The sequence below is a fragment of the Lygodium microphyllum genome, chromosome 26 (assembly GCF_053477565.2).
Source record: "Lygodium microphyllum isolate KBCC chromosome 26, Lygodium_microphyllum_v1.1.10, whole genome shotgun sequence".
Taxonomy (NCBI): Eukaryota; Viridiplantae; Streptophyta; class Polypodiopsida; order Schizaeales; family Lygodiaceae; genus Lygodium; species Lygodium microphyllum.
Window position 1 is genome coordinate 127,849,974 of NC_141160.1, and position 15,191 is coordinate 127,865,164.

The window sequence follows — 15,191 nt, forward strand, 5'->3', positions numbered from 1 at the left end:
CAAACATAGGAAGGAGGTAGAGTTCATGGGCTGGCGATGGTAGATGGAGCAAACGCAACAGGGGAGTGAGAACTTGTACAAGTGGGATAAGGCTGAAGGGTGGGCAGCCCATCTATTTATAGATGTTAAAGGGTGCCCCAAAAAAATAGGGTTTTGTGGAACTATTGAGATTCGCTCGAACCAATTTTGCGTTTTTCATTAATAAAGCATATTTTGGGGCTGTTTAAAGATGCTAATTAGGTGTAAACGTGTTTTAGCTCAACACAAGTCACATTTGCACATTTGATTCTTTCTTAATCAATTGCTAAGCAAAGCATCAAAATTTCATGTCCTTGCGACATCCATCAGTAAGTGATTAGAGGCATATTGCAAAGGGTCATCACACGTATTGAAGTCACCCATTAGCAAAGCTCGGTCTACCAAGGGACATGTATACTTTTAGGAGATTCCATAAGTGATGGCAATGTAAGGAATCATTCAGTGCATAAACACCAACGAGCCATAAAATTTTGCCTTCAAACATAATTTCAATTACTTAAAAATGCCCAAAATATATCATTTTCTGCAAGCATTGATTGAAATTTCTCATGAGCAACCTTGAGGACACTAGAGTAATGCATTGAAGTGGTCCTAACATAAAACAATTGAAGCCTATGGCAATCAAAAATTCTACTTTTTTCTCTGTGACTTCTATGCTCAATAGCACACAATATACCCCAATTATTCTCATGCAAAATACACCACATTTTATGTTGCTTGTTGTGAGAGAAAATCCCATAAACATTTCAAGTGACGATTTTCATATATTCACAAAAAGAAAGTTAGGTTGTTCGAGGTCGACCTTGCCTCAATATAACTTTCTTTGTTGATGCCTCAAATATCCCATCCACCAGAAAATTAGCCGAGACTGCAAATGCATTTTGTCCTTGATAGTCAAACTTAGAAGTAGAGGGATTATCCCTAGTCTTAAGAGCCGATCGTGGATAGCGACAATCCTAGGGAGTAATCACCTTGCCTTAATCACCTTGCCTTTCCTATCAAAGGCAAGATGGATTGTTGGATCCCTAGGACGATCAACAAATTACTCATCATTTCTAGACTTCCACTAGCTGAAAAAAGCACTTTAGAAGTGATATGTTCAAAAGAAAGCTCATCCGTCCTTTGCATGTATGTATGTAAAAACTCTTAAGAACTTGTGTGCATGGCAGCTAGCAACTCAACATCAATCTTTTTCTTCTTTTTTGAACAAACATCAACCCAACTAGGTTCAAATTGATTCGAGGGCTGCATGGGCTTTTTTCCTTTGTCCATATTTCTTTGCACAAGGAGCTCAACATCATTAGGACCCTCAACCATCATATTTACAGCAGCGATGACATATTCAACCTTGGCATTGAAATTTTTTGGACACTTGGCTATAAATGACCCAATTTCCCGTAGGAAAAGTAGTGGTCTACAAAAGTGCCCCATTTAATAAAGGCCGATACTGTGAGGGGTTGAGAGGATCGAAGCTTAGGTGAGAGTGCAGTAGACAGTGTGGAGAGTGAAGCACGACATCCAATGCAATAGATTGAAAGAGTATAAGCTGAAAGTACAAAGTACAACCCTTAAACCTTAGGGTTGTAGGGGATATTCACACCCAAATATGATAAGTCCTCGTAAGTGTGTAACATAGGCACATATGAAAGAAGAGAATAAGTCTAGGAGAAAAAACCTCTTGTACAGAGAGTAAAAAGTGCCCCAGTGTCCTACTGGTCACAGACACTTCTCTGTGAGCGTAGGCGTGAGTGAAACCCAACAAACCCCTCTAGAGTGAAGAGTGATCAAAAGTACACGGATCATCGGCCACCAAAGGAGATCAAATTTAAAGCATTGCAAAATGCTTCAAATTTGTCATGAGGAAAAGCTTTGGTAAAGATGTTTGCCACATTACTGGTGTTAGGACAATAGACAACGCTGATATCACCTGCATGTAGCCTCTCTCTGACAAAGTGATAATGTATCTCAATGTGTTTCGTACGCGCATGAAACGCTGGGTTCCATGCCACTGCAATGGCACTCTGACTGTCAGTGAACAAAGGAGTAGGCTCCGTAACAAATACATCCAGAGTAGCCAGCAAGCGTTTAATCCATACACATTCAACTGTGGTAGTGAAAGTTGCCTTGTATTCAGCTTCACATGACGATGTGGCAACAGTGGATTTTTCTTGTTAAGCCAATATATGCAAGATGAGCCAAGAAAGAAACAATTGCTACTAGTGGAGTGACGTGAATCATAATCACCGGCCCGATCAGAATCATTGTAAGTGTGTAACTGCAGTGGTTCCCTCTTGGCATAAAGCAATCCAAGAGATCTAGTACCCTGCAAGTAACGAAAGACACGCTTAACAGCTTGCCAATGTGACATGCGTGGCTGATGCATATATCTGCTTAGGGCTGAAACTGCAACCTGTATGTCCGGCCTAGTGTTGCATAGGTAAATAAGGCATCCAACTGCTGGAGTATGTGTGTATATCAAACAAATCACTGTCATCATGTAATGATAGCTTTAGTCGAGGTTCCATTAGTGTACAAACTGTCTTTCTTGCAATCCTGTGAGCCAAACTTATCAAGAAGTATACTAATCTATCTTGACTTTGATAAACCAATATCTCTAGCATCATGTATGAACTGAATGCCCAAGTAATAATGCAAAGACCCCAAGTTTGACATTTTAAAAGTTTGTTGCGAATTTTGTTCAAATGCTGAAATTTGATCAGAATGTGTCCCTGTAAACAAAAGGTCATCAACATATAGACAAATGATCAGCATGGATCCCCCCTCTTGACATACGTAAAGAGTAGACTTAGATTAGCTGTTTATAAACCCTTGGCTGAGTAAAAAGACATCAATCTTTGCATACCAAGCTCTAGGAGCTTGTTTCAAGCCATGTAAAGCCTTTTTTAGCTTGCCAACCAAGTGTTTAGATCCCTCAATTGCAAAACCAATGGGCTGCTATACATATACTTCTTCATGAAGTTCCCCATGTAAAAATGCAGTTTTAATATCTAACTGATGCATAGTCCATCCATAATGGGCAGCTAAAGCAACCATAGACCTGATGGTAGTCATTCTAGAGGTAGGAGCAAAATGTCTCCTCATAGTCAATGCCTTTCTTCTGTGCATAGCCTTTAGCTACAAGCCTTTCCTTATATTTGTCAAAGGATCGATCTGCATTCTGTTTCAGCTTGTAGACCCATTTTGTTCCAATGGCTTTCTTCCCAAAGGGCAAAGACACCAAATCCCATGTTTGATTCTTAGTGATAGAATCCAATTCAGCTTGCATTGCTGCCATCCAATGCACACTATGTTGTGCATTCTCAAAACATTCAGGCTCCTCATCATCAAGTGTGCTTGCTGACATAACAAACTCCATGGTATGTGCAATATCATGCATACGAGCTTGCCTTCTAGTACGATCAGCCATGGGTGCATCCAGATGACTATCTTTCATAGTTTATAAATACCATCTAGGCATTCATCTTGCCTCCTGATAGTGAACAAGTTCTTGCTGAATTTCAGATTCAGCACTTTGCTGAATATTCAGATTAGCCAAAGGCTGATTTTCAGCATTTTCCAATGGAGCAGTTGGCTGAACATTAAGTTCACTTGCTGAAGCTCTAGTTGAATCACGAAATGAAATGGGCAGCACCCCTTCAAATAAATCACGGGCAGCTTGATATGTATCAAAGCCAGCAAGGGAGAATTTTGATTTTTCATCAAAGAGTACATCCCTACTGACAAATACCTTTTTAGAGACAGGATCATAGAGTCTGTAGCCTCTGCTCTTACTAGTATATCCCACAAAAATGCATTTGACAACCTTGCTATCCAACTTTTTTTTGAGTACCTGGGGAATGTGTGCATATGCAAGACACCCAAAGGTACGAAAGTGCCCAACAGAAGGTTTCCGGCTGTTCCAAGCCTCAAAAGGCGCAACATTCTTTAATGCTTTGGTGGGGCATCTATTCAAAACATGGCAAGCACATATAACGGCTTTCATCCAAAAACTGCGTGGCAAGCTCTTTGCTTTCAGCATACATTTTGCCATCTCCACGAGTGACCAATTCTTTCTCTCTGCAATCCCATTCTGCTGTGGAGTATAAGCAGTAGTGAACTGATGAACAATGCCCTTTTGCTTCAAAAAAGAATTCAGCATTGAGGACATATATTCCCCTCCTCGGTTCGAATGGAGAGTCTTTATTTTATAGCTAGATTGGTTCTCAACAAGTGCTACAAAAGCCAAAAATGCATCATACACTTTTGACTTTTAACCATAGAATAGACCCAACAGAAGCGAGTAAAGTCATCAATAAAAGTCACAAAATAGTAGCATCCACCCAATGACTTTGTTTGCATAGGGCCACATACATTTGAATGCACTAACTGTAATCTAGATGTGGCTCTAAAAGCAACATCACGGGGAAACGAAAACCGATGTATTTTTCTCAAAATACATTCTTCACACAAGTGCTTAGGAGGTCTCTCCAAGAGGGGTAATCCATCTAGCATCTATGTATGTTGTAAGAGCATCAAGCTACCATAGTTCACATGCTCGATGCAAGCATGCCGTAACTCTACCTGTAACATAGCAGGAGTAAGAGTGGATGCCAAGTATGCTGATTGATCAACTGAAATAGCATCCAACTCATATAACCCATGATATAAAGTGCTAATCAAGACCAAAGTCATGTGTTCCTTACCTCTCACCATGGATCTATCATCATCAAAGGTGACTTGTAATCCATAACGTGCCAAAGAAGAAATAGAGAGCAAATTCTTCTTTATACCTGGCACAAACAAAGCATCCTGTAGGCAGAGAATAGAGCCATCAATGACTATGAGCACAATCTCCCCAATGCCTCTAACGAGGTATGATGCATTGTTGGCACACTGAATAGACTTGCTGTCATGAGGACATGTATTTTTTGAAACCTCACTTAACATGTGGATTAATTTTAATCACATGATTAAGTAAATGTTGCACATGTGAGGTGCAGTGGGGTTAAAGTAAATTTACGAGCCTGAGACCTAAAGAAATTACAGGACGTCAAAGGCAAAAGTTGCTGTAAGTTATGCCGCACAAGTACTTGGTGGTATTTGGTGCTAGTTGTTAGCCTAGGTCATCCATTTGGCCATAAGTGTCAGTTGGTGACACTAGAGAAATGGTATTTAATGGTACCTAACACCAATCAGATGGTTAAAGATGGCGCAGAGACACTCGGAAATGGAAGTTGCCTAGCCAATATAATTATTGGCCAGTTAGATTATTTTTCAAGGCATCGAAATAATTATTAGATTAATTCAGTATTTAAAGACTAAAAATTAATATGTGATTATGAAAAATGTTGGAAAAACCCTTTGGGAAGGCTACCACTTGTCAAAAATGCCCATGTAAGACTGAAAAACGTCTTTAGAGGCTAGAGAGAAGCATTTCTATAAATTCAGCCTGCAAAGGAGAGGGAGGGGAGGTTGCTGGTTTGATTTGCAGCCATTGGAGGACCTTTTGGGCAGGAGAAGACCAATCAACAGCAGGAGACAACATCTACAGGTTGTTGAGACAGGGCAACAACTGTAAATGACTGATTTTCTTCAGTTCTTTGCATCTACAAGTTGTTATGATAGGGCAACAGCTGCATTTGACTGATTTTCAGTTATTATTCGCGACAAAACTCTGAATTTCTCTCTCTATAGCTTTCCCTCTCATCTCCTAGCCATTTCACAACCTTGCTCCAAAGATCTCAGCATTTGGACCCTTTTCTCTACTGTAAACCCTAATTTATAGCAGAAATTAGGGTTTAGCAGCATCCTTGGGAAGCGTGTCAGAAATTGGAAGCTCCAAGACTTGGATTCAACAAAGCTGAAGGTGAATTTCAACTGAATTTGGGTGGAGGACTAGCCAATCATTGAATTTGGGGCATTTCCATGGTCTATGAAGTGGGTAAAGGCCAATTGAGTGCCCGAATTAAGAGAAAAAATACATTGAAGACTTGCTGGTCACTTTGGATAGCAAGGGGAGTTGAAATACTGAAAGGGATTGGGAGAATCCCATTGTAAATCAACTTTTTCTTCAATAAAGCTAAAGAAATACCGGAAGGGGCACTAATTTTGGGGCCAATTGGGTGTGCATTGTCCAAGATCAGTAGGAAAAATTGTATTTTCAGATTTGCATTTATTGTTTGCTGCTGTAATTAAGTTGTAATTAGGGATTTACCACCCTATTCGAGGAGGAAGGCTGGTTTCACTTGCCAATTGGAGTTGCACCAATAGAAACAAATAAATCTTTGCGAGATGTGATGTGCCTAGAAGCACCACTGTCAAAAAACCAAGAGCTTGCATTCTCAATAAAGCTAAATGCTCTCTCAGCCCAAGAAGAGTCATAACTGCATGTATAAAAGCAATAGCCCCTGTTTGCAACAAAGGACGTTGACTCAGTAGGAGTGGAAGAAGCATCAGAAAAAAACATTTCCGACTCCTTTTTCTTTTCCTTGGCAATGCACTTTCTACACTCAATGATATAATGACTTGGCTTCTTGCAATAATGACATTTGCCCTTCTTGGCTTGCGTGTCCTCTTGCTTTTTATTACCCTGTGAAGTGCTTGAAGTCCCAGAGCTCTGCGGAGCATTCTTTACTTGGCTGCCTTTGCCCTTTTGTTTTGCCATAAAAGCCTGCTCAAAGGCTATGACATCCACACCACTATTTCTTCTTATTTGCTCCTCCTCTAGAAGCAAAGTGACTAGACTGAATAAAAGTGTAGTATGAAAAGCTAAGTATGAAGGAGGTAATGAGTTCAAGGTAGTAGTTATCAGCTGTGCATCTGAGTAATACTCATCTACATTCATAAGTTGCTCCCGTAAGTCCTGAATTTTGTTCAAGTGATCCTGCATAGAATCATCCTCATCCATCTTCCATGTCTCAAGCTCCTTCTTTAAGAAAGAGATGCCGGTCTTATTCTTACGAGCAAACATCTGCTCCAAAGTTAGCTAAGCTTCTCGTGAAGAAGTTGCAGACCAAATGTGAGGGATGATAGACCGCTGAAATGCCAATGCAATTAGCGACAAAGCCTGTGCATCCTGTGTATCCCATGCTTTTTGAGCTGCTTGTCTTTGGGGAAGTGGTTGAAGTGAAGTAGGCTGAACTGAGGTGCCCGTTGTTCACGTCCTTTTGGAGGAAGAGTAGCAGGAGCTACAACCTCGGGCCTAACTTCTTCTCTGTTGACGTAGTCCCAAAGATTTTTTGCAACCAGCACATTCGTCATCATGAAGGACCAAAGTGAGTAGTTGTTACCATCCAATCTGTCCTCCTTGAATACATAGGTAAATACATCTCCTCCTTGATCTGCCATGATAATCAATACCAAAAGAAAGCAAAAGAGCAATGCCCAAGCTGGACCAACCTGAAAATCTCCAAAATTTCTAGAAATTACAGCAAATAGCTTGCTGCAATTAGTACATTGAGGTACACTCTGTCAAAATTGTTTGTAATACATGCAATCCAAGGTGCATTCAATGCTTAGCAACATTGTATGAGCAAAAGCCCCAAAATTTATTGCCCCAAAATTGTCAAAAATAGTCTATCTCTGACTGAGACTGCAATACATTTGCCAATGTCTTCACAAAGGCCAAAAGCCCCAAAATTTTCACAAAATCTCTGCATGAATTGTGTCCCATACACTTGCAAATGCAGAGATATGCTGCCCAAGCACAATGCTTTCTTGCAAGTAAGATTTGAAATTAAAAAAAAAAGATTAAAAAATGTCTTTTTACCTTGAATTTAACTGTCATATTGGCTCGTGTTGGAGTGACGGGCCAGAGGTGCTGGCGAGGCTGTAGTCGTATGCAGTGGTACTAGTGGCATTGGCAGGATGAGCACCACCGAGGCGGCACATTGCAGGGCAGGGGGCATTAGGTGCCCGAGGTCCAGGTTGTAGGTGGGCAGGAGACGGCAAGTGGGAGAGTCCAGATATAGCAGGAGGTGTCAGGCGGGCAAGAAGCGGTAGGCGCGTGAGGTCTAGGCGACAGGCGATAGAGTCCAGGCCGGCGGGCGTAGGCAGGCGGGGCTTCTAGGTAGACAGGCGGGCTCCTAGGTAGACAGGTGGCGCAAACCAAGGCGGGGGCTGCACAGAATAGGTGGCGCAGGCAGGCAACGCTGCTAGCGCTAGGAGGGCGGTAGGAGATGGGCAGCACTGGCGCTGGCAGTCTTTAGGTGGTGGACTCTTGGAGCTTGAAGCCAGAGCAGAGTTGGGCTGAACTCTGATACCAATTGTGAGAGGCTGAGAGGATCAAAGTTCAGCTGAGAGTGCAGTAGACAGTGTGGAGAGTGAAGCATGACACCCAATGCAATAGATTGAAAGAGTGTAAGCTGAAAGTACAAAGTACAACCCTTAAACCTTAGGGTTATAGGGGGTGTTCACGCCCGAACATGATAAGTGGCCGTAAGTATGTAACATAGGCACATACGAAAGAAGAGAAAAAGTTTGGGGGAAAAAACCTCTCATACCGAGAGTAAAAAGTGCCCCAGTGTCCTACTCATCACCGACACTCCTTTGTGAGCGTAGGCATGATTGAAACCCAACAAATACATTGCAAGGCAAACTTCAACTTCCTCCCAAATTGGGCATTGTTGTTGAACCAGACATTGGAAATCTACCATAGGACTTGATGGCACAAATGCACTAGCTGGTAATCAAAAAACAAAGGCAACCTTGCAAGAAGGTCATCATGATTCTTAGATGATTTGAGTAGCACCTCGAGTCCCACAAAAACTTTATCCACACATTCTTCTTGCAACAAAGAATGCAACCATTGAGGGATCTAGGAAAGCTCTTAAGGATCTTGCATGTGAAGAAGAGAATAATACCTCTCATAGAAAACCAGAAAAGAATGCAACACTGCCTTTGTGTCCACACTAGCATCCAAAACATCATCCTTATTAGTGTTAGGAAAAGCATTATGATTATGCTGATATAGTCACTCGATAAATTATTGGCTAATTTCAACGAGTGCTCCCAATCCAAATCCTAAGATTCATTGGAGCTAGTAGTGACTTGGCCATAAGAGCCTACTGGAGGCTTTGAGGGGATATGACCCTCAGAACCCATGATATCCATTATCTTGGGCAAGAATGCTCCATTTTGGAGAAGGATGTAGAGATGGAGTAGGAGATTCACTAGTTGTGAAGAGGTGGGGTCCAATGTTCCTTAGCGGATTCCTACTTGACATTCCTATTCCCATGGGGTACCCCTCCAAATTCATATCTCAACTTTATGGCTAGTGAGGAAATCAGCGCCCCCTGCCCCCCCTCTCAACTTTATGGCTAGTGGGTGCTTTGTTCATGATTGACACTTGGTTGACACACCAAGTTCTTGCCATCTATTTCCATCTCGATGTCATTCCTGGGGTTGACTAGCTTTCCGGGCTTTGTACATGAGAAGCAAGAAAGAGCTCAAAGAGCTGAAGGCACGAGTGAAGGATCTGTAAGGGGAAACTTTGAGCAAATTCACCAATAGTGCCCATGAAGGATTATTGCATGTGCTTACATGTGGATTATGATGGTAGATGCAATGATTTTCAGCATGTTTGACTTGAAGTTAGGCTACAACCAAATATGATCTCTCCCTAGAGCGTCTGCATAAGACAATAACTTGATTTGAGAGCTTGCTTTGTGCTAGTTGGTCCTTGGATTGATGCATGCACCATTTCATAGAGCATGGCAAACGATCTTTTACTTTCTTGAAGAAATTTACAACTCTTTTCTGCTTGATAAAATTTTGGTCTGCAGCAGGTCTGTGGAGTTGCTTGAAGCTGAAGGTAGCCTTGCGTAAATCTAATTTGGGCACATTGCCTCTTTCTTGATTGGAAGAAGAGCAGGTTCATCATTGGTGGAGATTGCTTATAAGGGTCATGTGATTGTTGTAACAAGTGTCATCCACATGGATCCCACAGAGGTCTTGGCTATTTTGACATAGTCAATGTGCACAAGTTATTAGCCTTCTTGGGCTCATAGTCTCCTATTGGCTGTGGATCATTATGCATAGCTTACGTAGCCATTACCGAGGAGATCAAGTGATGTGCCTGGACCAAGTCTTAAGGACATGGCGACTGTCTTCCAAGATTTGAGGGTGATTTAATCTTATCATCTAGTTTGGCATTTGCTTGATTTGTATGAGCAGTTCCTAATCATTACAGATGCATGTGGAAAGGAGTTGGGGCTACCTTACAGCAAGAGGGACATGCAGTGGCCTATAAGCCCAAAGTTGGTGGTAGTATTTTGGGAAGTTCTTGTGGTGGTCTCTGCCGTGCCCAAGTGGAGAGCTCACTTGATTGGACATGATTTCTGAATCAGGATGGATCCCCGGACGTTGCCACATCTTCTCCCTTAGTCATAGCAAAATGCATCATGTAGGCAGTTGTGGTCTTGAAGTCTTTCTTTGCGATTGAGGTATCTTAAGGAGAAAGAGTATAGCAGTAGATGCATTAAGCTGGTAGGATAGATGCATTGAGAAACCACCCTTTCAGTACAATCACTTCATTTAGGAATTCACACTGAGCCCCAAAACGGGCTGGTGCCCATATTATGGGCACTTTTTCAGTGGGCCACCCACACAGTGGGGAGCCACCCTACACTGGCTGAGGCCTATTTATAGGCCACCTCTCCACCCATTCATGCACCTATCTCACACATTTATTCCTTCTGACCTTCTACTGCTGTGTTTTGCTGTATGGGCAATTCCCGCCATTGGCTTCACCCTCGTCAAGCACTTGCTATTCTATTTAGGCTGTGTTTTGTAGTTGCTAGTCCAACTAGGATCAGATTCCTTCATCTGGTAGGCTGCCCTATGATTCCTCTTCCTCCGGAGTTTCTTAGTGGTGTTGGTGATCATCTTCCTCTTCTCCAATGGCACCAGAGGATTGCGTTCCACTCCCTCGACAACTGTCCATCTTCAGCATTACCTTCGATAGCCCATTGCGCAGAGGACTGCGTTTCGCCCCCTTCACTGTGCAGATTCCCTTCGGGTGCTGCCACCTGATTCAGGCAGGACAATGTAGTCATCTTCTGAGCTTCAGCTCCGCTATATCAACTTTTCTTCACGTAGCATGATTCAGTGCTTCATCATCTTCTTCCTTTGTGTTTTCTGAGCTTCTCTTCTCTCTCAGTGTTTGCGGTACACACTCTATGCTTCTCCCTGCAAACCCTACTCTCTCTGGGTCGTCACATATTTTGAGATGGTATCAGCACATACCTAATATTCTGGCATGGTCTCAGATCATACCTGTTATTTTTGACAGTTGTCTCAGTTCAGTCCAATGATTGTTATACCCATGTGAGAGCTCTATGTGGAGAATCCAAAATTCAGGTGGAAGTTTGGTGATGTCAAGAGGGCCTTCCTTTGGACTTTATTTTGAGAGATGGATGGCTTTGTTCCAAAGATAGGTTATGCATGGTGAACCATGAATGCCTGGATTTTGGTCTAGGAGCATGATGTGCATTTTGTAGGGCATCATGGGGATGGATCTTTCTGTTGTCCAACATTGTTGGTTGTTTGGGGTTTATCTTGTGGTGTCTATTTTAGCCATTACATTCTCAAGTTGTTTCAACTTTCTGCTGATGTTTGAGAGAGTGTTAGGGACTGTCAAGTTCCAACAGATGTGTGAGCCTGGAAGGGGGAAGGGGAACTCTATTTGGATTTCCAATAGCCACTGTTCCTGGAATACAGAAGCAGTTACTTTCTTAGTGCTTGGAGAACGTGTAGTACGATGGCTGAGTACACTACCCTGGTGAAGAGCCTCCTTACCTGCTTGAAACTAGCAAGCAAACATGCATTAAGAAGCCCTCCTCTCCAGCTCTGTCCCGCTCGCCACTTGTTGCTCATGTCTGGCAACACTCATCTGCACCCATTGTATCCAGTTGTCTGCTGCATAGACGTCAGTGGTCCTTCAATGGGTTGCCTATTTAATGGGTACCCTTTTGAGCTGTGATTTGTTCGTTCACTTACATTATGTGGTGAATGAGAGGTGGAACATGCACGTACAGTTCCATGCCTTTACTTCCTGATAGACCCAGTTGCAAAGCGCACGCTTGTACCCATATGTCAATCAAAAGCCACGAATGCCACAATATCTTCAAGGGATGACCTTCCTTCTGATTGTTAGTCCCAACAAAACAAGGTTGGTTTTGAGTTGGGACACTCTGGCAGGTCACATTTGTCCAAAGAGTTGTCTGCCCAAATTGTGTGAAGGTGCAAGTGATTTGTCAACATGGACATGCTCTCCATACTTGGGATTGAAGAAGATGGAGGATGGGATGCATCTTCAATATCATTTGAGAAGCCTTTTGTCAAAGAATCAGAAGCCTATCCCTGGGAGCTGTAGGTGGTCTAAGCACACTGACAGAGGGGCAAACTTTTAACTGGTCAAAGGCAAAACCAGAGCTTACGGCCTCAATTGACAATGTCAAAAAACATTTTAATAGCTTGATATATGAGAAACGTTATTTAAGAAAGGGCTGAAGTGCAGGCCCCGAGCATAGAGACCTGGAATTATGATTTGAGGCAATGAGGGGCAAAATTTTGACTGGTTTTAAGACAAGCTGGAGCTTATGGGCTCAATAACCACATGAAAGTTAGTTATTTTATGTCTACTGAAGTTCTGGTGACTCTTCCACACATACATCCTGTCTAAAAAGTATCTGATAATGCAGACTGAACAAATGGGAAGGATTGTAAATGAACTGGATACAATTCAGTTCTCAATCAAGAAAGCTTCTCAGCTTGTGAAGGAGATTGGTAGACAGGTACAGTTGTCTAGTCTCAGTTTGAAACATTGTAAGTTAATGGCTTTGAGAATGGTCTGCTAATGTCCTCTGTCATGTGCAGATTGCAACAGATCGTTGTATCATGCTGTTTCTCTTCTTGGTTGTTTGTGGCGTCATTGCCATTATTATTGTCAAGGTATCGGAACTTGCTTTATTTGCTGTCCAATTAGACGCACAATGCATTTCTGTTCTCTACTTAGTACTTGCCATTATCATTGTTAAGGTAGTGGAACTTGCTTTGTTGGCTGACCAGTTAAGGCAGTGTATTGTGTAGTTTGATTAGTAATTATTAGTCTTTCTATCTTTCTTTCTTTCCTTCTGCTGCTGAGCAGATCGTTCATCCAAATAACACGAGCATTCGAACCATTCCTGGCCTTGCTCCTCCTGCGAATGGTGGCAGTCGCAGACTCTTGGGTGCATGGGAGCCTGAGAGGAGGTGGCTGTGAGAATTTGAGAGATCAACTGTAAGCTGGTGAGACAAAGCCTCAGATTTTGTTGGGTGAGAGTTTGCTTCTTAGTAGTGTAAGATGGCTTGTTTATTCTTTTGCTTGTATAATCCTTCACAAGCTCCCTGGTGCAACTGTGGAGGATTGCTGGAACGTGTCTCAACAATGGGTGGTGGCCTTGTTAGTCTGCATGTAATTGGTAGCTTCCCCGTGAAGGGGCGTGGAGGGTGTACAATCGATACACACACATCGAGCGCAACAAATAAAATTATTCTACATTCTTTTATGAAGGTTATTTTTTGGTCTAGAGGAGGCATGCCCACATTTCCTTCTTATCCTGCCTTGGATGAATAAGATTATCACGGAAAAAATCACCCTATGGCATGTTTATAATGTTATTTGCAAAGCTCCAAGTGTAAGGGGTGGTTACATTGCCCATCACTTTTTCAAGGCCATGGTAATATGCAAATCCTTCATCGAGTTGATATAAAGAGGGCACAATATCTTGATATTTTTTGGAATTTTATTTGCAAACAAGTGAAAAACACGTCAATATTTTAAGGACATATTAGGGCTGTGCTATGTGAAACCCTTGCATCTGTTGTAGGCAATATACTTAGCTCAACTTGTATGGGTTCAAATCTTTTTAGGCATATAGGTCAATGCATATGCAACTCACATTTGACTTAAGGTCATGATCAATAACATGTGCAATGCTAGTGCCCATTAAAACCATTGCTCATGATGGCCAACTTCTTGGCCACCCTTCCACAGAATTTGATATTATTTTTGTGGTCAATAAGAATCTAATTGCTTTTTGGCAATATTAGCATGTGACCTAAGGTCTACCAACAACCTGAACATGGACATTGATTGTTTGGTTTTAGGCATATACAAGTTGTACATTTGATAGGCCTAGTTAAATTAAAGCCATGAGTCATAATGAGCAAGTCGTTCCATAAGTCAGTAGAATGGATGCCTTAACCTTGTGATTTCTTGGGGTGTGTACCTTTGTGCATATGCTTATTGTCATAACCATTCAAGTGCCATGCCATGAATCAAGCCATTGTATTTGTTTTCATGGCCTATCTTAGCTTGTCAAGTTTTTTTTCTTCACTTGTTTGCAAATGCAATGTTGGCATGATAAACTCACTCATCACAAGCTTCCTATGTAGGCCCCTTCATTTGGTTTAGTTCATTTTTAAGAGAGAAATAGAACATATAACTCACAAAAGACAAATGTCTATTGACAAACTGGCCCCGTCTCCCTTAATATAAAAAGCTTGGAAGCAAGAAGCACTGCTAAACCTATAGCTATGTCACACATACAACATTGCATGATGCACATGAACAATGGTAAATTTATGACACCGAATTCAGTATACTTTAATGTTATTGCACAACTTATGAGCACGATCCATAATATCTAAGAATGTGAAGAAAATCAAGCTAATATTGGTGTAGGATTGTGTTGGAATATATTAGCTTCTTAGGCAAAGACTTGGGTTTGGCTATGTGAAACCTTGGATAGCAATACACCATGCTTGCTAGTGACTCGCATATGATTGAAAATAGATGACAAATCATGCATGCAACATTCTAGAAGTGCATGCATTAAAAGCTATTCCCAAACCACAAAAACAAACTTTCAAACTAGATATTACTTTTTTATACAACCCTAGTTATTCAAGTAGAGCTAATTTGGAAATCCGCTTCTTAGATCCATTAAAAAGTGGGACGATCCTAGTGATTTGCTACTAGTTTTACACTATGTTTTGTTGTCTTGTTTTTAATACCAATACTTTTATGTGTATTTAAAGGATTTGATTCGACACTCCTTTAGACAAGGGTTGCCAAGATAGCTCCTCTATTTTTTGCATTAGCTATAGAC

General features: G+C 41.6%; 1 protein-coding gene across 2 annotated transcripts in view; it reads left to right on the top strand.

Moving 5' to 3' along the window:
* The window catches only part of LOC148013783 (putative plant SNARE 12), a 60,741-nt gene extending 46,746 nt beyond the window's left edge, over positions 1-13,995 (top strand). The window contains exons 8-11 of one of the 2 annotated variants that reach the window (XM_087667683.1): positions 12,741-12,833; positions 12,916-12,990; positions 13,187-13,326; positions 13,422-13,995. In XM_087667683.1, coding sequence (XP_087523809.1) covers positions 12,741-12,833; positions 12,916-12,990; positions 13,187-13,300 — 282 coding nt within the window. In that variant the 3' untranslated portion in view covers positions 13,301-13,326; positions 13,422-13,995. Of the gene's footprint in view, positions 1-12,740; positions 12,834-12,915; positions 12,991-13,186 lie in introns of both variants that reach the window. The other variant, XM_087667682.1, reaches the window with a different exon arrangement.
* Positions 13,996-15,191: the final 1,196 nt, after the last annotated feature.